Raw genomic sequence first — 20,087 nt, forward strand, 5'->3', positions numbered from 1 at the left:
CAATGCTATCGACTCATGGTGCTATCTACAGAAGCTGATCAAACCCAAATCAGGTCTGTCAGAAGTTGAAATATTAGCCTATCTTCTGACAGTTAACATGTATTTCTCACCTCTCGGACAATAAAGAAGGCCAAAGTAGCACCCCAGATCCACCTCCTGTCACTGCTTGGACTCCACCCCTTGCTTGAACAGGAAGCACCTGAAAATCTACCTGCTTTCACTCTCCTAATAACTTACACTCCCACATGACCAGGATAAACTTTTTAAAAGTTGACTGGAAAAACAAAACAAAAAGTAATCAGGACTATGAAAATATTCCAACAAAACCACCACCACACCATGTGCATGGGGGACTGCTTACTTAATATAAGCAGTTTCTTCCCAACAAGTCAATACTCAAAAAAGGCCCACAGTGACCTGACAGTATTTTAGCCTGAACTATGTTGGATTTGGAGCAAGGAGGTCTCAACTTTCCTTTGGAAGAAGTTGGTCCAACAAGACGACCCAAACATCTAAAGCCAGGACTAACAACCACTAACCTTCTATATTCATTTAGCTGCTCCATTCAACTGCTACAGAAGCACCCAGATACAGAAGAGTGCTGTGAAAGCTAAATAACTATGATTTGTTTGGCAAATCAATTTCTTAGAGTCTCCTAACTATGCGCAATCAACAAGAAGAAAACACTGAAACACTGCACTAACTTGGAAGTCCCGAATTTTCACTGACTCTAGGCCAGAAGCTCAGGAGTACATGGAGAAAACTTTACAGTTCTGGTTTGCCCCCTAACTAGATATATTATCATGGTAAATTTAGTCAATTCTCTGGGACTCAGTTTCCTCATCTGCAAAAGGAAGTGGAAACGGTTGGACTGCCAGTCCTGAGATCCCTTTCAGTTCTAAAAAGTGGTTCTATGAAGTCAGTTGATGGTTATTTTCCTACTCTCCTTTTCCCTCCAGTACAGCCTTTTTATGACAATAGAGGTTGTACACAGCTCTAGGATTCAACACAGGTTCCATACTATATTTTTTGTTACATCCCCAAGAACCACCAGCGAGCCATCTACCAAAGTAGATGGAACTACCTGTAATTTATCCGAAGAGATTCTCAATAAATCGTTCTTTACAATTAAGAACAAGTCTTGTATTTTTCAGTCCAAACAGTATCACTTGTGCCAAACGCTCAAAATACTATGTCCACCAGTTTAGTTATGGTGGCAATCATGTACATGTACAGATTACACATTTGGGTGTATGACACTAGGTGGTTCAAAAATTCTCACCACATACAGTATTTTAAATAATGGCTTTTAAAACAAAAGTATTTTTCCCTTCAATTTTGGCGGAGTAGAAATCTGGTACCACACCTGCAAAAAGAACACGTTTATTTCAAAAAAGGTGTCTTAAAGAAAAAAAAGAACCAATCAAGTAAAATTCTTAAATCAGGACAACTGAAAAGCACAGGTTTAACCTTTTTACCTTCTTCCCCAACTCTGAGGCAAAAAAAGATGCCATTTTTCTACCGTAAACTACTACACAGAGTTCACCAAATCGACTGGAGCACAAGTACTCCTATTCAATGAAAACTACCTGTAACTGTGGATCTAAAGACAGATATTTAAATGCTTCCTAAGTTTAATCAAGATAATAATTTGGACTAAACAAAATTGCAAATTAATACTCTATTTTGATGGAATACAACTTAAATCATGAAAAAATACTCTCTTCAATTGGAAAATGTCCCTTTAAACAAAAAAGATAGTGCTGGTCCCTAAGATTACAACACAACCTCGAATAACACTGCATTAAAAAGAAAACGTACCCCAAACATAACTGGGCTTTCAAACAGCAAAATACAGTGATCCCTGTTTTACAGCAAACGTTAAAAGTCAAAATGGAGTTGTGAACTATAACTTTCCCATTTCAACTCCGACAGCCATGCGCGCTTCAGAGGCCGGCAGCACAGCGTGGTCCCGGGGCCCGACTCGGAGCCCCCGTGCGGCCGCCGCGACTCCAGGTCGCGGAACCGGCACCGCTGTGAAAGCAAGCGCCGGGGAGGGGCGGCAGACGGGCGGGCGGCTGGGGCCCTACCAGGCCCGGCCGGGCGGGGGAAGGGGCGCGGGCGGTGGCGGGGCGCGCTTCCGGGGCCTGCACGGGCGGGGCCATCGCCTCAGGGAGCGGAGCCGGGACCGAAAGCCGGAAGCTAGGGGCTGGGGACCACAGACCGGACACCGGGGGCAACCAGCCGGGAGCACCAGATAGGGCGCGGTCGTGGCGGGTCGGCGAGCTAGTGGCCGGAAGGGTGCAGAGCGGGCCGACCCGGGGCGCCGCGGCGCCGGGAGATAACCCTGCCGCTCACCTCTGGCGACGAGTGAGTCTAGCCTCTTCGCGCCGAGGACGCCTCTCGGCGAGTCGCGAGCTGAGAACCGCTGGCGGGTAGCTGAGGAGGCGGCGTCGGACTAACGAGAGAACCGGAGGACGGCAGGCGGCAGGCGGGGAGCTCGAGCGAGCGAGGGCGGGCGGCGGCGGGAGGGCGGGGAGCGACGTGCGCGCCCCCGAGCGCCCGGCGGGCTTGAGCCGGCCCTAGTCGCGGCTCCGCGCACGCGCGCGCACTCACAACTTAGCCACGATTGCTCAGGAGTGCGTCCACGCCCTAAGAGCAAGGCGTTTAACCAATCATTGCAGCCGCGCGGTGCATCACGGGAACTCTGGGGCTATAAAAGACCTGGTTGCTATTTTATACCCTTCGAGTCACCCATCCTTTGAGCAAGCAGGGTGGGGCTAGGCGCGCGTGCGCGTCTTTAATACTCCTCCCCAAACTGCCAACTCTTCGCTCATGCGAGGTAGGCGTCCCTGGCTGGGTTTACGCGTGCGCACTAACTGGCTTGGGCTCGGAAGACCAAGCGCCTGCGCAGTGAGGACTACGGTGACAGTCTGGGGTGGGGCGCAGTCCAATCATGGCGGAGCCTTGGTCCGGGCAGTCCTTGCAGGCTGTACCGGCCACGGTGCTGGGCGCACTGGGCACCCTAGGCAGCGAGTTCCTGCGGGAGTGGGAAGCGCAGGACATGCGCGTAACTCTCTTCAAGCTGCTGTTGCTGTGGTTGGTGTTAAGTCTCCTGGGCATCCAGCTGGCGTGGGGCTTCTACGGGAGCACGGTGACCGGGCTATATCACCGCCCAGGTGAGGTTCCCCAGCAACCTCCGCGGGCCGCCCACCCCCACCAGACTGTACTATTCGGCTCCCCAGGACCTCCCTAGAATACCACTGGTCTCCCAAGAGTCTTAGCAGACTTTGATGCTGAGCCCATACTGTTTAATGCCACCATACTATTACACGCCAGAATCCCCACTTGTCCACCCTTCACATTTTAACTTTCCCAGAATCTTCACCAGATAATACCACTAATCCTTTAGGACCCACCCACTGTACTCTCCACCAAACAGTACTACTGGCCCCTAACCTAACTTGGGCTGATGCCTGCTCAGATCCCCACCCCGCAGCCTGCTGCAGCTCTGGCTGTATTCCTGCCCCCAGGTCTGGGCGGCCAGAACGGATCCACACCTGATGGCTCCACGCATATCTCTGCTTGGTGAGTATATCTGTCCCTACTCAAATCCCTTGCGTGGCAGGCAGAGGACACTGTGCTGGGGGGGGCGGGATTCTCAGTGTGGGAGTCCTCCAGTTTAGTGGCCTTTAGAACAGGTAGCAAGGTCTCCAGCCAGAATTCACACTTCAGGTTGGGGTACACCTGGGCAATTTGTGCTGTCCGGAACCTGTGCAAAATGTCCCCATTTTTCAGATAAGACAATAATTTCAGAGAGATGAAGTGGCAAGTCTGTTGGATTCCTTTCCAATGTAAGCCCTTCCGTTGGGAAGGCAGCAGTGTCCATAGCACTAAGTGACCTCATCTGGGTCAGCCTCTTGGTATGCGAAACATCAATTTAACTAATCAGGCAGACATTCAGCTCATCTCAGAGCTGAGACCAAATTCTTAGTTTCCTAGGGCTGCCATAAAAAAATGGATAGCTTCAAAGAACAGTAATTAATGTTCTCACGGTTGCGGAGGCTAAAAGTCCAAATCAGCCAAATTGAGGTTAATTTCTTCTGTAGGCCTTTCTCCTGCTTTCTGGTAGCTGCCAGCAATCATTGGCATTTATTTGCTGCCTATTGACTATCTGCCTCTTTCACACTCTATTTATAACAGAAAAAAAAAAAAAAAAACACCTCACTACCATCAAGTTGATTCTAACTCATAGTGATCCTCATTGGGTTTCCAAGGCTGTAAATCTTTTCAGAAGCAGACTGCCTTCTTTCTTCCACAGAGTGACTGGTGGGTTTGAACCACTGACCTTTTGGTTAGTAGCCAAATACCTTAACCATTATACCACCAGAGCTCCTTCTTTTTTATGTCATTCAAAAGGAATTAGAATTAGGACCCACCCTACCCTGGTGTGATAGCATTTGACCCAACTGATAACAAAAGGAAAATCCTATTGCCCCAAAGTCATATTCACAAGTACAGGGGTTAGGACTGAAAAGTGTCCTTTTTGGGGACATAATTCAATCCATAACACTCTACCCTTTGGCCCCCCAAAATCCATTTCCTTCCCATGTGCAAAATACATTCAATTCACTCTATCACAAAAGTCTTAATGCATTTCAGTATCCACTCTTAAGTGCAAAATTTCATCTTTTAAATCATCTAAATCAAGTAAGGGTGAGACTGAGTGTTTTCTATCCTGAGGTAAAATTCCTCTCCATCTGTGGACCTGTGAAACCTAGAATACTGGTTATTTGCCTCCAAAATAAAATGGTGGTCCCTACCATGTGGTGAGAGCTTAGAAATTAGCTGAATTAATGCAGACATGGAAGGGAAAGACCTGCAGGGCCCTTATCCTAAGGTCAAAAGAATTACTGAAGGATTCTGGGAGGTACCCTGATATAATTTGCCTTTATAACTGCCTGTGTCATGGCAAGTAGATAAAGAGGTCCAAGAATGAGGGCAAGAGGCTAGTTGTCCTGGGCAATTGGGGAAGGATGATGGCACCATAAAGTGGGGACCCAGGAGGAAGACCAGGTCTGCAGAAGGAAGGTGGTGAGCCCAGTGTGGGCTGTGGGGCCTGTGAGGCACCATCTGGATCTCAGCAGAGATGGATTGTAAATGGCCTTATTGAGCTGAGCTCTGCTCCCAAGAAGGGTCTGGGATGAGCCAATCCCAGGGACTATTCTACCCACGGAATAACCCATCTCTTCTGTCCATCACTTTCAGGGAAACGGCAGCAAATGAATCTCTCAAAACCCACAGAGAATAAGAGAAGGCAACAGGGAGTCTCCTGAGTCTGCTGGCTCCCACTCTGTGTTCTGCTGCTGCCCAGGTTCCAAGGATGACTCCAGGGAGCTTGCGGTTGGGGACAGAGAAAGCTCATTGCTTGCAGGGCTAGGCCTCTGCTGGCTTTGGCCCTGCCTCCAACAGCCCCAGGCACTGAGCCTGTGAACACTGGTTGCCTCTGCCCTGATTTGAGTGCCTTAAGGAGAGAAAGTGCTCTTCCTTTCTGAGGTTGGAGCTCAGGAGAAGCCTCTTCACTGGAGAGGCCAACAATCAGTTTTCTACCCTAGCTTTTGCCTTTCCCTCTTCCCATCCTCCTGTCGTGTGATTCTATAGAGATTTGTCTCCCTGAGGATGCTTGATGAGGTTGACAACTCTGGGATTTGTAAGGAAAGTCTAAGCATTGGGTTCCCTGGATTCCTTTTGTTTTACTTTGTTGGCAGGGAGCCAGGAAATCCTGGCCTGCACCAGGCCTTACACTCTGGCATGTCCTCTCACCCCCACTGCTGAAGTGCCCATGGAGTCTCGGGTCTATAACCTGTCCACTCACTGGGAAGTACTGAGAAGTTACTTAGCTAGTTATTCAGATATAAGACACCATCCAATCATGGAGGCATTGAACACCACCTCCTTGGCCCATCTAGAGCTCTTCAGGTATGAACCAGGCCAAGGAAATTATCATTTTTCAAGTGTCCTACTCATATTCCTCAACCTTTCTGAAGGGAAGCTGGATGCCTAAAAGGGGCAGAGTCTACCAGCTGAACTCCTGGGATGGCCTCCCACCTCTACCACTGAAGGGCCCATGGGGCCTCAAGTCTGTACCCAGCCCCTTCTCTGGGAGGTACTGAGCTGTTAGTACAGAGCAGCCCTATCATGCCCTGCAGCCTCATCACTTCCCACCTTGATGTGGAACATCATTAGAAGGAGCCTCATTCTGAGAGCCCCAAGGCTCAGCTTTTCACCAGCACCATCTCAGTGCAGAAGATCCACAGCCAGGCAGGCCTGTTACCTTCACAGTGGGGTTCCTGAAAGCAGTGTGGCCCTGGACCTGCCTCTCTTCCTGATGGCAACACCTCTGCCTGCTTCTGCTGGGCCACCAGCTACCTCAGTGTCCCGCTGCCCACTTGCTCTGTTAGAGGTCCCATTTCTGAATGGCAGCTTTTGCCTAGACCATGCTTATGGCAGGGGGGCAGTGGAAGTGGGGCTACCTTGAGCACATGTTCCCACTCCAGAGATGTCTTCTGGCTGACAAACTGATGGCCTTTCCAGGCCCACCCACCACCTCACCACATGAAGATTCAGGTCCTAACATCTCACCCCAGGTTCAACTGAGGACGTGGCTTATTAAAAATGGAAGTGGATCAGTCGTGTGGTTATTCAGACAGGACAAGGCCATACATCATACATGCACAGGGGTGACTGGAGAAGGAACACCAGGGGGGGGCTGTTGCTTCTCAGGACCCAGAATGTATGGTTTGCAGAGGTGGAGAGATGATGCCAGCTCCCTAGAAGAGTGATGGTGGGGTGCCCAACAGGAGCAACATCTTGGTCAGTTCTTACAGGCCTGGCCCTTCCCAAGAACCCATTCTAAGCCTATCATAGAGCCCAGGATGGCAGATACGGGCTGGCACCCCAAGAACCTCGTAGATAAAGCACAATGAAGCTAACAACTATGGCAAGCAAGGAGGAAGGAAGCTCCTTTAATTTTTTTCAGGAGTCAGTGTAGTCCAGTAATGGGCCCCCAGGCCAAAGGTCAGCCCAGGGTAAGGCAGATTCAGAAAGAGATCCAGCCAAGCCCTACAGCAGCCCTGGAGCTCAGAACAGATGGTGAGCTTGGCACGGCTAGTTTACTGCTGGGTGGTAGGCTGGGCGGAATTGGAAATAAGAGGGAATCTGTGCCCTCTCAGTCATCTCCAAGTTTACACACAGGCACCACAACTCTATTGGGCCAACCTTCAGTGAGTCAGGAATCATTCCTGCCCGGGGAAAGGCAACAGTTTGCATTCGTGAAAAGCAAATTGGAGGAGGTGGCCTGAGCCAGCACTGCCCAACGTAATAGCCCTTTATAGTGTGAGAAACAGCATTGAGAGGTAGGTTGGGCAGGCTTTAGCCTTCCTACAAAGGTGAGCCTGTGTTCCACAGCTAGGACCTGGCAGAGTGGAAAGGAGAGATGCCAGAACTCGTGTTTCTCACAGCCCTCCACAGGTGAGAGAAGAGTCAGTGGGAATGTGGGCCGAAACACAATATTGGGTAAGCTGGCGGGGGCGGGGGGGGGGGGAGTGATAGGGCAGGGCATGCGGGAATAGGTGGTAAGGTTTTCCTTGACCAGATAACTAGACTAACTTCCGGCCTAACACCCACCCCCACATATTCTGAGTTTCCTAACTAACCACTTACAGAATTTCCTCCAGGGCAAGGCTCTTGGAGAGGAGGGCCCTGCTCCCAGCCACCCTCACTTAAGGGTATAATAATTTGTAGGTACAAAGGGCATCTTGCTGACCACAGCTGCCTGCTGTTTCCGCCGCACTTCTACCAGCACCAAGGTCCCTGGCTGACTGTACTTGCAGGGCACATAACCCATTGCCACATTCTTCTTCAGGCTGGGCGAGGGGCAGCCACTGGTCACAGTACCTGTATAGGCAAATACCACGCATCAGCACCACCACTCCAACACCTCTGCGGACTGTTGGGAAAAGGGCTCCCTAGCCTCCCTGGTCCACCTACCGATCACAGTACCCTCCATGCTCAGGATGGGGCTGTGTGCCCGCATTGGGGGCCCCTCACACATCAATCCCACACGCCTCCGCTGCACCTTGCCCTTAAGCTGGGGAGCAATGACCTCGGCTCCAGGGAAGTCCATGGCAGCTCGACGGCGCTTTCCTGGAACAGGACAACCCAAACCTAAGTCACAGCTCATAGAAGCCCTGGCCACAGGAGATCCTACTACAAGTACCCCCAAGTGACATCCACCAGTATCAAGACTCCATTCGGCCTTCTCCCAAGCCCCCGTCCTTCCCTGCACTGCAGTCAATCAGCCACCTACCTCCTGTCCCCTTGCCCAGAAGTCCATGCTGCCCACCTTGGCCTGACAAAGGTCCTCAGCTTCTAATGAGCAAGGCCACAGCACCAACTCCAAGCAATGGAAGCTCAGGGAGGCCAAGTCACTTGCTCCAGGCTACACAACCTCGGGAGCTGTCAAGGACTGGCTGGTCTCAGTAAGGACCATTCCAACCTTTAGGACCCCATCCTGGAGTGTCAGCCTAGCTCACCCAATGTCCAACTGAGGCTGCCCTCCACAGGTGTGGTATGCTCATCAATGTCGTTCCCATACAGGCAGAGGCCTGCCTCCAGGCGCAGGCTGTCCCGCGCTGCCAGCCCTGCCAGCTTCACCTCTGGGTTTTCCAGTAGAGCTGTTGCCAGGTGGACTGCCCCTGCTGCCGGCACTGAAATCTGCATGGGATACCATACAGCAGGTGGGCAGCTGCCCCAGGGTCCTGTGTATGCAAATGCCTATGCCCACTGCTTGACAAACCTCCACACCATCTTCACCGGTATAGCCACAGCGGGTCACACGGCAGCCAGACACGCCAAACACCTCCATCACAGCACTGGTCATGAAAGGCAGCTTCCTCAGGTCATCTGTCACACCAGCCTGCAGCACCTGGACTGCAGTGGGGCCTGGGCCCAGGAAACAAGTAACCAAGTGTCCAAGAGCCCTTCAAAGCCAGGTGATAGCCTTTAGGGACCAGAACAATCCTGAGATTCTTGTTCCTTCTCTGCAGGTGGGAGAAGACACCCTTGTACCCAACCCACAGAGCCTGTGGTAGGTGGGGAAGGGGTAAGATATAAAACTTAGAAGTATGGCTCACTAATATGCAATCCACACCCTCCTGGCCTGGCCTCTGTGCTAAACAGTTGAAGTCAGAAAGGCAGAGGTCAGTTCCAACCCCAGGCCTGCCCTCTCTCACCTTGTAGGGCCAGCAGGGCATTATCCACCACCTCTAAGCCCACATCACTGCCCATGTTCTGAAGCTCTCTGACCTTGTTCTAAAAGAAGAAACACAAATATTACTTACTGTGCACTTACCATGAACCAGGCACTACAGCGTGGGCAATGAGACAATAGGTTGGTTTCCATCTTATAGAAGACTGAGGCTCAGAGATGGTGGGTGACTTTCCCAAGGTCACATACCCACTAAGTAGTAGGAGTAACTCAAGCCCAGATCTGCCAGCTTTCATACCAGGTTCCAGACTTCCACCTTCCCCAGCGGATGTTCACTGAGGGGCCAGGGTCAGCTTTACCTGCCCCTCTCCCCCTCATCTAACCCTGGCTTATTCCGGGGAGGGCCTGCTCTGAGTCTCCCAGCTATTCATTCACTGAAGAACCAATTTCTGAGCCCCTTAGCCATGCCAACACTGTCCTGGGCACCAGGGCTGCCATTCTGTGAACAAGGAGGACAGAGTGCCTTGGGCATGGAAGGGGCTGTACCTGCATCAGGGCCAAATCTTTGTCCCAGCAGCCAGCATTGGATACCACATACAGGTGCCCCTCAGAGGTGTTGGTGACAATCAAGTCATCTAGGATGCCTCCAGCCTCATTGGTGAACAGTGACAGTGTCCCCTGGTAACAAAGTGGAGCATCTTTACCTCCACCTCCAGGTCCAGGAGGCCAAAGCCAAGGATGAGCCAAACACCCCTCTGGTCCCACACAGCCACCACAAACTCATCAACCCTGATCAACAGGTGTGGGCATGTACAAGGTGCAAGGATGGGTCAATCTGAGTCCCTGCCCAAGCCTAGGGTCTTTGCTCCTCATGCATCAAGAAAGTTTCATCCCCTCCCCACCTTGGACTTCCTCAATCTAGTAGGGCATCTGCACCCCTCCCCACTCGTTCTGGGAGCCCTATGTGGTGGTTAAATTTGTGTGTCAACTTGGCTGGCCCTGGTTGAGTGGCTGGGCAGCTGAATGTAGTTATTCCCCATAATGAGATTAGTAATTAACTCCATGGTGGACTCTTTTGGAGCAGCTGAGTAGCTGCTTTGGGTATGTGGTCTGCTTCCCATATATAAGAAACAGCTTTGGGAATGATCTCTAGCTTATGGCACACTTGAACCCTGCATGTAGCTGTGCCATTTAGCAGCCTGCCATGCTCTACCGACCTTAGGACTTTCGATAGACTTGGATTAATGGCCTGCCATGTGGTTTGGTAACATTAGGACTGTGCCTTTTTACTTGTGAACCTTGGGCTTGTCAGCCTCAGCAGCCAGCAGCTGTCAGAGTGAAGAAAAGCCTCTAACTTCAGTGGGCCAGAAGCAGGAGGCAGAGCTGAAGCCTAAGGTTGAGGGGCTTTCTTTCACCCAGCTCCTAGAGCCTGGCACTTTGAACTCAGACTTAGAGCCTCCAAACTGTAAAAGAATAAACTCCTGTTTGTTCAAGCATCCCATTTTTGGTATATCTTCTGTTAGAGCAGCACAGGGGTTACCAGAACACCCTATCTTACACTTAATACGTAGGACCTGCTCTTCATTCCACCCAGACTTGGGACAGTTCAGCCCATGCCTCAACCCCCAGGAAAGAAACTTCAACGTCTGTCCTGAAAATCCACAGTCCTAAAGCACTCAACAGCAATGCCCTTGAAGATACTACAAGGCTGGCATCAGCCTCCCATTGGATGAAGAGCCTGAGGTTTAGAGATCACATGAATCTCCCAGGAAGCTTATTAAAGCACAGGTTCTGATTCCACAGGTCTGGGGCTTGAGACTGTATTCTTTTTTTTTTTTTTTTTTTAATTGTGATTTGAATATTTACAGAGCAAATTCACTTTCTATACAGCAGTTCACATATACTTTGTGAAACTGTATTAAGTTCCTGAGTGATGATAAAGCTGCTGGCTTAAGCACCACATTTTCAATAAGGAGGAGTCAGGTAGCATGGGAAGTCACAGAATAGTACATCAACTTGGGTTTCTGGCCTCCTTGCCTAATAGAGCAGGGCTGGGACAGGCCCCTCCCTGCAGATGGCTGGGTGTTTCTATATGACTCAGGGACTCTCCAGGAGTGCAAGCCTTGAGAAGCTGTGTCTGATCTATCTGTATGCCCCCAAGCCCACAGGGGCTCAGCCGATGTTTGCTGCTCATGGCTAAGAATATCAATTGAGCAGAAATAAGGGAAGGCCCACCTGGTTTGGCTTTAGCTCTGCAATGTCTCCGACCACTAGACTCTCCATCAACTTCACACGGTCACAACCAAATATCTTGGTCTGAGGAAGAGATTAAAAACCTTAGGCCACTGCAACAGCTGTAGTCAGAAGGTGGCACTGGGCAAGGAAGCATCCACCCTGCCATCCACAGGGTAGTCCAGCCAACTGAAGTGCCTGGCCCAACTTTTGGTTCTGCAGGTGGCAGAGACCCCGGGACCTTCTAATTCCCCTACATCCTCCAGCATAGAGCAGGCTCGCTAAGGGAGGTGATGGGAAGTCAGGAAACTCAAGAGGAACCTAGCACCTTCCTGAAATACCCCTTTTCCAAACCCATACCCAGGACCATTGATGAGGGCAGGTACCAGTCCTGGAAAGCTCAGAATGTTAAGGCATGCCACTAAGTGGAAGTAGGCTGGATAGATTAGATGGGGACATCAGGAGAATTTCTCCAAGGCCACAGTCAGTCTCATGACACTCATGACACCCAGCTCTTCTGGGAGGTCGGCCCTTAGGATCCAGGTCCCAGGAAACATAGCCGAGGAAAACTGGTCTGGCAGTTGATGCTTTCCCCTGGCTCACCTGCAGCATATGGGATACATCAAAGAGCGAGCAATGCCGGCGTGTGTGCAGGTGAGAGTCGATGTGGCTGTCCCGGTACTGCACTGGCAGGCTCCAGCCCGCAAACGCCACCATCTTCCCGCCATGGGCCAGGTGGAAGTCATAGAGCGGCGTCCTACGGAGCGTGTCCTACGGGTGGCCAGGCTCAGTGCTGCCAGGACCCCAGACCCCCCGCCGCCTCCCTCCCCTGCTAAGGTCAACACCCCGCATCAGCACCCTCTATCCCACCTGTGCATAACTGAGTGATCGGTCCAGGGTTGAGGAGGGTGCCTGCAGGCGCAAGCCCAGCCGGGCCACCACGCTCCCTGCCCGCCTCATCGTCGCCCACAACCCGTGCAGCCAGCGCACAGAGGCCACCACTCTGCCAGGCACGCTGGGAGATGTAGTCCGGCCCCTGGCCGGACAGGTTTTTAATCCCGTGCCTGCGCCCAGAAGAGGAGACAGGCAGCCCCGAGGGCAGGCCAGGCTTTCTAGCAGAGTTCAGATTCCAAACTGCAGGAAAATAACCCCAGGCTCTTCCACCTGGCTGAACAGGGCAGTTTGACTAGCCCAAAGCCACAGCTGGGGGCTAGACCTCCCCCTGACAACTGTCCTGCCTCCAAAGGATCAAAGTTCTGCAAAGGGCTGAAATCAGTCAGGACCCTAGAAGCCAAAGGTCAAATGGTGGAGGAGGGGTTAGAAGTCCATAGTATGGTGCAGCCAGCCTGACAGACAGAGCACCATGGTAACCTGGCTTCATGCGAAGGTCCCCAGCTCTCCCACTGGGCAGTCACAGGCAGCCAGCACAGTCATGCATTCTACAAGTGTTTATTGATCTTGTTGCACACCAGGCCCTGTGCTTATTGCTGGAGACACAGTAGTGAATGAAGGGCCTCAGGGTCCCCCCCCCATCACACACAGACATATTGAGGGTCTCTGCTCCCTGAGCATAGGACTTCAGTCATCATCCTCTCACTGAAATCAGAGTGGGGCTAAGTTGATGACCCTGCAGGCAAAGACACCACCTACAAGAATTCTGAAGGATGAGAGCCAAGGGTGGCCACCAAAAGGTGGCTAAACTTCCCCCCAAAATTTATTGAGTCTCACATGCATCCAATTTTCCAGGTCCAACACACCAGCATTAGTGCTGCACAGTAGCCCCAGGGGCAAAGCCAGACAGAACCAGAAGGAGGCAGGATTTTCACATAAGCTGATAAAAAGGAAGAGCATCCTGACTTATTCAGTGGCTGGCCTGGGATTATGAAGGACCTCAGCCTCCTAAGAAGGTAAAGATGTTCTTTGAGTTGGTAGATGGCTGGCATGTCCCAGGTGTTTTTCTTAGGCTCCAGCCTTGCCAGAAGCACCTGTTCAGGCCTAATAGGCAGACCCATTTGGACACATGTCCAGATGCCACCTAGGAACTAAAGAACTAAGACTGCCCAAATCTCCAGCTTTATTTCCCAGGCAGGCAGCAAAAGCACCCAGACAGGAAATGTGTTTGTGTATGGGTGTAACACAAAGGACAAGAAGGCCACTAAGTGGCCCTGAAGGAAGAAAAGGAACTCTTGTTTCTCCTTCAAGCTTCCAATCAACAAGAGTACCATGGCAGCAGAGGCCTTCCTGGGCCAGATGGAGTAGTTCATCCCAACCCACTGTACTCAGAATGCTGGAGCAGGCAGAAGACAGGCATGTGCACTTTGGCAAGAGGTGTGGAGGGCACGTGGAGAGTCTTACTAAGTAGAACTGGAATGTTTTTAGAGTAGAAGAGTTCAGCTGTATCCTTCAAGGGCAGTGTATACCCCCGTCTGGAGCTCCTGCAGAAGCGACACAGTGAACCCCCGAGAATCTAGAATCCATGAAAGTGGCCCATCAGATAGGATGTGCATGCAGGTGGTGCTTGGAATGCACAGAGACTGTACTTCAGTCTCTGGTGGCTCAACCCAGGTCTGAGTGAGCACGGAAAGGCCAATGTCTTGAGTAGGAGCCATGGCTCAGGTGTAGGAGAGCAAGTTCAAGTCATAACAGCCATCCACCTGCAACACAAAAAGCCATTAGATCTGACCAGCTCAGGGCAACGCGAGCCAAGCAGAGGGAAGCGATCACTCACGTCAAAGCGGCCGATCCGCGTGGAGGTGTGACTGGCCCGGATCATCTCTGTCAGCGCCCACATCTGCTGCACCTCGGAGGATACCCTGCCGGGGTCTGGGAGACCCTGCTCCAGAAGGAGGGGTCAGTGGCTATGTGTGTCTCCCCAGCAGTGCCCTCAGGGCCCCAGAGAGGCCAAGCTGGGCTATGGGGCCCCCAGCTGAGACCAATAATATTCCCAGATGACTTGTGAGACATAAGGCTGGGGCCTGGTATAAAGTAGGCAGCCCAACTCCACGCCAGCAATGTTTCAAATCCCATGGTCTGTAAGCAAGTACCCAACAGGAAGATGGCAGAGACCAAGCTGAGGGCCCTGAGTCCAGCTCCAGATTCTATCAGAAAGGGCCCTCCAAGGCCTGTGCTGGACACTAGAGCCATTTGCCAATGGTTCTTACCCAGGGTACGGCTTACCTCAAGAAGGGGGATGGGCTGCTCACAGGGTACAGGGTGGGAGAGCCACTTGGGGAAGACCATGGAAGGGCTCTGCAAAGCAAGGCATCCAGCACTGAAGGAGTCAGAATGGTACAGTGCTGGGAGTAGGGTGGGGCCCCCTGAGCCTCAGACACTGGGAAAATCCAGTTCAGGGGCCCATAGAAGCTCAAGGGTGCAGTCAGGCTATAGAAGCTTTCCTACTATGCAGAAGGAGGCCCCAGGAATACTGTGACCTGCCACAAACAGCAGAAGGATCTCCCAGCAGCTGAAGGCTCCTGGCTCTGGGAGTGGCAGGTACCCTCAAAGGTCAAGGGATATGGCTTCAACACTCATCATGAGCTTTTGGCAATTCTACCCAGCCAAATTCCATGAAGACCTCCTTGCGAGTCTCACCATCTTCACCCATGCTCCACCCCAGCTCTTCCAGCCATAGATAGAAGCCTCCTGGTGAAAGGACCAGCCAATAGCTAGGTAGTCAGTCACCTACCTTTGGTCCCTGCTGGTAGATCTGCAGCTCCTCCACTGTGAAAGACAGCCACAATGGTGATGGCTGCCGCAGAATCAGGCGCAACTCCAATACCCTGGCCATGTCACACAGCATCTGATACACACACACAAGGACCCAGCGAGGACCCAGCTCACTGCCAGGAACCTTCCAATCAGCAGTGAACCAAGATGCTGCCTCCCCAGGCCTTTGAGAAGAACTCCCTCCAAAGTATTCACCCAGCCATAGCCCAGGCCAGCCTTGTCCCTCCTCTTCCCTCCTGGAGTACCGGCCCCAAGCCCACATCTGCACTTCCCTGGACATGCTGAGGCCCAGCTGACCTGGTGTTTAAACAGTGATACATATTCCTGGGCCCCCTCTTCACTGTGTGGGTCAGGCATTAGGCAGTAGTTCCGTAAACAGGTCACCCACTTGGCCGGAGTGTGCATTGAGGTGTGCTGGCGCACACGAATGCTCAGAAAAGCTGTGTAGTAATTCTTAAACATGATCTCCTGCAACTAGAACACACAAAACCCACCACAACAAATCACACTCAGGCCCAGGGCCTGAAAGCTCAAAAAATGCCATCTTCCTCCTCTCTTTAGTAATATATTCCTACTATACTAACAATTTAAAAAAGCATCTCCTACTTCTACTACAAAATTGCCCAAAGACAATTTTGCTCTCCTTGAAGAGCTCAAAGTTGAATGAGCAAGTCGTGCAAACAAACCACAAAACTATACATCTTGCCAGATGTCCAAGATGCTGCCAGAGTTCAGAGCCCTAACTCTAGAGGAGAGATGAGGCCTGAAAGAGGAAGAGTTCACCAACTGGACCAGGAGGGTAAGGAACAGAAAAGTAGCACATAAAAAGACCAGAGGTTGAAAGACCCTGGCACACTCCTGGAATAGTGGTGATTCAGCCTGGCTACAGCAGTGGTTCTCATCACTGCACACTCATCAATCACCCAAGGGCATTTAAAATGTTTGTGTGTGTGTGTGTGTGTGTGTGTAGCAGCTCTGGTGGCGTAGTGCCTAAGGCATTTGACTGCTAACCAGTAGGCTGGCGGTTCAAACCCACCAGCCACTCCTTGGAAGGAAGGTTGGGCAATCTGCTTCCATAATGATACCGCCTGAGAAACCCAAGGAGGGGTCATTATGAGTCAGATCCGACTCCATGGCAGTACGTTTGGTTTGGGGTGTGTGTGTGTGTGTGTCAAGGCTCCACCCCAGACCTACTGAATCAAGATCTCCAGAGTTGGGTCCTTTAATGAAGATTCATAGCTGATAGTAAGGAATAGCAGGGTGGAAACCACAAACGTCAGCACAAACTGCATGGGCAGAAGCCTGAGAACTAGGCAGGGTGTACACACAGACTGACCCTGAATGCTAGGCCGTTAGAAAGTAGACTTTATCCTCTATGTGGAGGTCATGCAGCGCCCAGTAACCCTGCCAGCTGATGTGGAAATACAGCTAGACACTGAAAACTAGAATCATTGGGAGGAGAGATAAGTTGAACCTGACCTCCTTCAGGGACACCAGGAATGGGCAAGAAGCAAGTTAAGGGGCAGCTCGTTGTCTGATGATCCCCAGCCCAGACCAGACACAAAATGATCCCTCGCCTCTATTTAGTTCACACTTATGTATTTATTTCCAACACCTAGTCTACTATCTGGCACCTCCATGCCAGCGCTGCCCTGGGCATAGGGGAGAGATACAGGGGAGTAAAAGACAGGAAGCTGCATTCTAGTAAATATGTATTAACTGAAAGAATAAATAAATGAAAGGTTAACTGAATCACAGAGGCAAAGAACACTGCAGAGGCTTTCCGTAAAAGATTAAAGGTCCAAGACGAGCCTGAGTTTCCAGGTCTGCCCTGACCCGGAGGCCTGGTCGCGCCCACTCCACGGCAGAGGGGAAGGGCTTGCTCACCTCGAAGGGCGGGACGCTGGGGAAGGTGACATCGATGACCAGCACGCCAGGCCGACCTTGGGAGGTACGCACGTCGCCAACCTGCAGAGCCACGGTGCCTTTCACATGGCAGGGCACTGACACGCGAGACATGGCGACACCGGCCGCGACCCCACTACGGCCACAGCTCCCAGCCTCTGACCACCAGTCTTCTCTAGCGACACCAGACGAGCCCGAAGAACTACAATCCCCGGCAGGACTTGTGCTCCGGCCAGCCCAGCCAATCAGCCATACTCAGGACGGTCCCCGGAAGTGCCTGCGGAAATTCTCTTTCAGCCAATCACTGCGCAAGCCTTCGGGAGCAGAGGGCGGGCCAATCCAAGCTACTGAGGAGCTTCGGAACCGCGCCCTTCCTTGTAGGTAGCAACCGTTGTGGGCTGCTTGTTAGGTGTCCTACTTAGGTGCCTTGTGTGTAAAGCAGTCGTCAGTTAAAGCAAGAAAGTGATGAGCATAGATGAGCATAGTGGCTGGCCGACAGTAATTGCAAAAATAAATATTTAAAAAAAGGCAAAGGATTTGAACAAATACTTTACAAAACATGATAAATGGCGAATAAGCACATGAAAAGATGTTTAACATAACTATTCTTCAGGAAAATAAAAATTAGAGCCGCTACATATTAGAAGCCCCTACACATCTACCGGGAGCTCTGGTAGCATAGTGGCTAAGACACTTGCCTGCTAACCAGACGGCTGGCGGTTCAAACCCACTAGCCACTCCTCGGAAGGAAGGTTGGGCAATCCTACTTCCGTAGTGATACTGCCTCGGAAACCCAAGGAGGGGTCGCTATGAGTCGGGGCCGACTGGATGGCACATAACAACAACAACACATCTACCAGGAGCTCTGGTAGTGTAGTGCCTAAGGCATTTGACTGCCAAGCAGAAGGCTGGCGGTTCAAAGCCACAAGCTCCTCCTTAGAAGGACATTTGAGCAATCTACATCCATAGTGATACTGCCTCAGAAATCCAAGGAGGGTTGGCTAGGAGTTGGATCTGACTCCATGGCAGTGAGTATGGTTTTTGGTACGCATCCACTGAAGGTCTCTACTTGGTGCAAACAGTTTGTACTACTGACCCAAATGTTGACAGTCTGAACCAACCCAGCAGTGCTGCGGAGAAAAAGGTCCGCCCATAGGCTTCCATGGGAGCTTTTGTGGCGTAGTGTTTAAGGCATTTGACTACTAACCAGAAGGCTGGCCGTTGAAACCCACCAGCCACTCCTCAGAAGCAAGATTGGACAATCAACTTCGGTAGCCATACCACCTTGGAAACCCAAGGAGGGGTAGCTCTGAGTTGGATCCAACTGCAGGGGAGTGAGTTTACAGGCTTCCATTAAATGCTTTTAACTCTTGGCAGCTATGGCCAAGAAAATCCTATGGTGCAGTTCTACTCTGTAACACATGTGATCACCATGAAGTAGAATTGACTCCACGGCAACCATCACCACCACAACAACGCATCCACTGAACTACCTAAAATGAGAAGATAGTGAGGATGGAGTCCCCGGAACCATTATCCACTGACAATTTCCAACCATTTTGGAAAACAGTTTGGCCATTTCTTAAAAAGCTAAATTTATACCTATGATATAACCCAGTCATTGCCCTCCTATGTATTTACCCAAGAGAGATTAGATTCTATGTATACCCAAAGGCTTTATTCATAATAGTCAAAAGTTGGAAACAACTCAAATGTTCAACAGATGAACAGATGAAGACGAAGTCCTGTGGTATAGCCATACAATGGAATACTACTCAACAATAAAAAGGAACAAACAACTGGTACACATAACAGGGATGGATCTCAAGTACATTATGTTAAGCAAAAGAAGATGGATCCAAAAGAGTATATACTCTGTAAATCCACTTAAATGAAATTCTAAAAAAAGGCAAAACAATCTACAGTAATAGAAATCAGAATAGTGTTGCCTGGGGCTAGGGTGATTAGAGGGAATTGATACAGAATTATCAACGTATAACGGAACATTTTGGGATGACAGAAATGTTCCATAATTTGATTGTAGTAGTGGTTACGTTTGTCTAGAGTTTGTCAAAACTCATTAAACACTAAGGACGCATGCTTTTTATTAGGAGCTCTGGTGGTGTACTGCCTAAGGGATTTGACTGCTAATCCAAAGGCTGGCCGTTCAAACACACCAGCCACTCCTCAGAAGGAAGACTGGGCAATCTATTTCCATATTGTGTCTAAATTATACACAGTAAACGTGATTCTAAAAAAGCAAAGCAAAATATAAATATTAACCATCATATATATCATTGTCATCCTTTGAGATATTTGTGGAACCAATGCTTCAGAAATTGTCAGTAAAACCCTTTTTACAGATGACAATGCAGAGGCCAAGAGTACTCCAGTGATTGCTCAAACCAGTAAAGAAGTGTGGAATAGAGCTGGAACCGAGACCTTTCTCTCTCTTTTTTAAATTTAGTTTTGTTGTGATGAAAACATACACACCAAGACATTCACCAACATAACAACTCCCACATTTACAGCTCAGGGACATTGATGACATTTTTCACGTTGTGCCACCATTGGTTGGTTGGTTGGAATGTGCAGTAGAGTTGAACCTGACTCATAACGACCCCTCCTTGGGTTTCCGAGGCAGTATCGCTACGGAAGTAGATCGCCCCATCTTCCTTCTGAGGAATGGCTGGTGGGTTTGAACCACCAGCCTTCTGATTAGCAGTCAAGTGCCTTAGGCACTATGCTACCAGAGCTACCATTATAGCTATCCTTTTCCAGAATATTCTACCACCATTGGCATAAACACAATGCCCCGTAAAAAAATGCTTTCCCTTTCCCCCTCCCTCCCATCATGGGTAAACACTCATAATCTTTGGTTTCTACATTTATCTAGCTATATATTTATTATTATTATTGTTAAACCTATCTAGTAATTTTCTTTCCTCTCCCTTCC

General features: G+C 50.4%; 3 protein-coding genes across 3 annotated transcripts; 1 reads left to right on the forward strand and 2 right to left on the reverse strand.

The window, feature by feature from the left end:
- Positions 1 to 2,956: 2,956 nt before the first annotated feature.
- On the forward strand, positions 2,957 to 5,311 carry TCTA (T cell leukemia translocation altered). Its single transcript, XM_007955335.2, has 3 exons — positions 2,957 to 3,179; positions 3,534 to 3,588; positions 5,269 to 5,311. The coding sequence occupies exons 1-3, from the start codon at positions 2,957 to 2,959 to the stop codon at positions 5,309 to 5,311; spliced, it is 321 nt and encodes a 106-aa protein (XP_007953526.1).
- A 2,466-nt stretch (positions 5,312 to 7,777) lies between these two features.
- AMT (aminomethyltransferase) lies at positions 7,778 to 12,460 on the reverse strand. Its single transcript, XM_007955336.2, has 9 exons — positions 12,371 to 12,460; positions 12,104 to 12,271; positions 11,504 to 11,584; positions 9,815 to 9,946; positions 9,294 to 9,372; positions 8,858 to 9,003; positions 8,595 to 8,775; positions 8,050 to 8,205; positions 7,778 to 7,956 (listed from the first exon to the last, which is right to left on the reverse strand). The coding sequence occupies exons 1-9, from the start codon at positions 12,458 to 12,460 to the stop codon at positions 7,778 to 7,780; spliced, it is 1,212 nt and encodes a 403-aa protein (XP_007953527.1).
- A 1,652-nt stretch (positions 12,461 to 14,112) lies between these two features.
- Positions 14,113 to 17,245, reverse strand: NICN1 (nicolin 1). The gene is made up of 6 exons (XM_007955341.2): positions 17,114 to 17,245; positions 15,524 to 15,700; positions 15,186 to 15,299; positions 14,678 to 14,749; positions 14,229 to 14,333; positions 14,113 to 14,154 (listed from the first exon to the last, which is right to left on the reverse strand). The coding sequence occupies exons 1-6, from the start codon at positions 17,243 to 17,245 to the stop codon at positions 14,113 to 14,115; spliced, it is 642 nt and encodes a 213-aa protein (XP_007953532.1).
- Positions 17,246 to 20,087: the final 2,842 nt, after the last annotated feature.

Source organism: Orycteropus afer, unplaced genomic scaffold, assembly GCF_000298275.1.
Source record: "Orycteropus afer afer isolate SDZICR_OR568_19922 unplaced genomic scaffold, OryAfe1.0 scaffold00498, whole genome shotgun sequence".
Lineage (NCBI taxonomy): Eukaryota > Metazoa > Chordata > Mammalia > Tubulidentata > Orycteropodidae > Orycteropus > Orycteropus afer.

Coding starts and splice junctions, on each gene's coding strand:
- NICN1 (XM_007955341.2), bottom strand. CDS start 17,245: ATGTCTCGCGTGTCAGTGCCCTGCCATGTGAAAGGCACCGTGGCTCTG. Junction 14,750..15,185: donor TCTACCAGCAGGGACCAAAG/GTAGGTGACTGA, acceptor CTTGCTTTGCAG/AGCCCTTCCATGGTCTTCCC. Junction 14,334..14,677: donor AGCCCATCCCCCTTCTTGAG/GTAAGCCGTACC, acceptor CTTCTGGAGCAG/GGTCTCCCAGACCCCGGCAG.
- AMT (XM_007955336.2), bottom strand. CDS start 12,460: ATGAGGCGGGCAGGGAGCGTGGTGGCCCGGCTGGGCTTGCGCCTGCAG. Junction 11,585..12,103: donor ATGTATCCCATATGCTGCAG/GTGAGCCAGGGG, acceptor TCTCTTCCTCAG/ACCAAGATATTTGGTTGTGA. Junction 9,373..9,814: donor AAGATTTGGCCCTGATGCAG/GTACAGCCCCTT, acceptor TTCTTCTTTTAG/AACAAGGTCAGAGAGCTTCA.
- TCTA (XM_007955335.2), top strand. CDS start 2,957: ATGGCGGAGCCTTGGTCCGGGCAGTCCTTGCAGGCTGTACCGGCCACG. Junction 3,180..3,533: donor CGGGCTATATCACCGCCCAG/GTGAGGTTCCCC, acceptor TCCTGCCCCCAG/GTCTGGGCGGCCAGAACGGA. Junction 3,589..5,268: donor TCCACGCATATCTCTGCTTG/GTGAGTATATCT, acceptor CATCACTTTCAG/GGAAACGGCAGCAAATGAAT.